At 39.7% G+C, this 2,434-nt stretch overlaps 1 protein-coding gene across 2 annotated transcripts in view; it reads left to right on the top strand.

Moving 5' to 3' along the window:
* The window catches only part of ptdss2 (phosphatidylserine synthase 2), a 44,018-nt gene that overhangs the window by 20,536 nt on the left and 21,048 nt on the right, over positions 1-2,434 (top strand). For both annotated transcript variants that reach the window (XM_014030976.1, XM_014030973.1), the window contains exon 7: positions 1,835-1,885. In XM_014030976.1, coding sequence (XP_013886430.1) covers positions 1,835-1,885 — 51 coding nt within the window. The remainder of the gene's footprint in view (positions 1-1,834; positions 1,886-2,434) is intronic.

The raw sequence follows: 2,434 nt of genomic DNA on the forward strand, positions 1-2,434 counted from the left end.
TGAAAATTTCATGTCATTAGCACCTCTAGTAATATATTTACTGAGAAAAATGGTGACGTGTTCAATACTTATTTTACCCGCTGTATAACCTCCGTCTGAGATGATGGATGTAGACAGAGCTGCTAACCTGGTTCTGTTGGGTCTGTATGTCTTTGGCTTCAGCCTGACCTCAGCCCCTTCGTCACAGAAAATATCTGTTTATTTAACTCATTAGGCTGCATCTCGCACCAACTTTTTCCTTTTTCCCTCTTAGGCTACGTTCACACTGCAGGCAAATCCGACCCAAATCCGGATTTTTTGACCCATCTGACTTATATCCGTTTTTTTTATGACAGTCTGAACGTGACAAATCCGATTTTTTCAAATCCAACCCAGGCCGTTTCAGTATGTGGTTTTAAATCGGATACATATCTGATGTTTTCAAAGTGACTGCAGTGTGAACACTCATGTCACATTCATCTGAGTTTTTCATCAGTGAGGAGGGGCTGAAGGATCGATAAGACACTAACCTGAAATCACGCTGTTTAAATCTGTAGCTCCATGTGTTTACAGCTCCAAAACACAAGTCCAGTTGCTTCATCTTTTTACTTTTCATTTTCCATGTAGATAGTATGATAATAACGATGTCCAGCCTGGGTTGCGGAGAGTATCGATCCTAAAGTTAGCTACTCGGTCGATACTTTTTGGAGAGTATCGATCCTAAAGTTAGCTACTCGGTCGATACTTTTTTCCAGCTCGTAGTTTCGTCAGAGGCAGGTTCAGATATAAACACTGAACTAAAGAAGCAGGTCAGATAATTATTTAATCGGCTCTGATTAAACAACAACCTCAGATTCGATGGGTAATATGTAGCATCCATGCTAGCTCTGTAAACAAACAAGCCGGCTGATGAGACGTCATGTCGTTTACTGCGCATGCGTGTCACATCAGCGCTGTGTAGCATTCACACAGGGGTCTGATGCAGGTCACATTTAAAATGTAATGTGAACGTTCACACAAAAAGATGGGATTTTTTCAAATAATCGGAACTGAGCATTAAAACCAGCAGTGTGAACGTAGCCTTAGTTTCTCTGCTCCATCCATCTCGTTCTCCTTTCTTTCTAACACGTTAGTTAATTTTACCCGTGGCTTACCTGTTTTCTTTCTCTTTTTTAAATTGGGAGGGGGAGCACACTGGGCTTCATCGTCTGCAGGTCCACGCTCTCCCGCTCCACAGAGCCGTTTACAAGTAGATGGAAGGTTGGTGTGAAAATACGGACTGGATAACAACCTGGCATGTCCTTGTGTGTAACACCACAGGTTGCAGTGAAAACATGGACTGGATTTATATCAATTCATGTGTTTTTATAATAAAAAAGGTGGACCGAAGTTCAGTTTTTGGTGTTAGTCAGTTCTCAGCGTGAGAAATTGGGAGTGTGGCGTGAGAGCGTTTAAGACCCTCCGATGTGTATGTCTCACGGTCCATGCGTGAGGGTTGGCAGCTCTGTTTTACAGCATTGTGTCACATGAGGGGGATTTTATGATAAACACACATTTGAAGGTATTGCATCAAAAGCTGCAGTTTATTTTTCTGAGTCTTGCTGCTTTTCAAACCCTTCTGAGACATGATGTTGATTGACTGCAATGTTTTTTGGACAACGTGATGATTTTTATTTTACTTTATTTGCTATTTTTTTCTTTCTAGGACACTGAAGAATGAGAGAGTAAGCAAACTGAATCTAAATATTACTGTTGTGTCAGGTTTGAAAGTGAGCTGCAGGCTGTCAGGCGATTTAGGACTAAAACCATTTTGAAAAACAAAACGTTTAATTACATGATTTTTTTGTGTCTACAGGATAAGATGGATGGTTTTGTTCCAGCTCACTTCCTGGGATGGTATATCAAGGTAGGTTTCTACTCATACTCGCAACTGAACATAAGTTAGAGCTGTTTTACATTCAGTCACTGTGAATTGGCTGAAACAAAGAACATATCCATGTCTGCTCCATGAAATCAGCTGAGCAGAATAGATGGTATTTGTTTTGAATTTGCTGACACACACAACGAGGAACTCATGACAGTTAAAATATATTCCAAGTGCTTTAAAGAACTAGATTTTGAGAAATCCGATGACCTAAATCAGAAGCCGCCAAATGATATTTAATGAGAGACCTGGCATTCCTTAAAAGAATGTTTCTTTCCCTCTGCCTTTCATTGTAGAGTTACAGATGATGATTTTTGTTTTTCATCTGTAAAATTCTCTTAGTTAAAGCTATTTTTGTGTTTTCTTTAAAGGGATCCCCGATTAGTTGTAACATTAGACTTTATGTCCTGATGCATCTCAGTAATCCAGGTAAAAAATTAAAAGGAAAAAAAATTGAATAGGTCCTCTGGACGGGTTCTTCTTTAATGAAACGTTTCGTCTCTCTTCCAAGAGACTTCTTCAGTCTGAGAG

This window comes from Austrofundulus limnaeus, unplaced genomic scaffold (assembly GCF_001266775.1).
Source record: "Austrofundulus limnaeus strain Quisiro unplaced genomic scaffold, Austrofundulus_limnaeus-1.0 Scaffold1152, whole genome shotgun sequence".
Classification (NCBI taxonomy): Eukaryota; Metazoa; Chordata; class Actinopteri; order Cyprinodontiformes; family Rivulidae; genus Austrofundulus; species Austrofundulus limnaeus.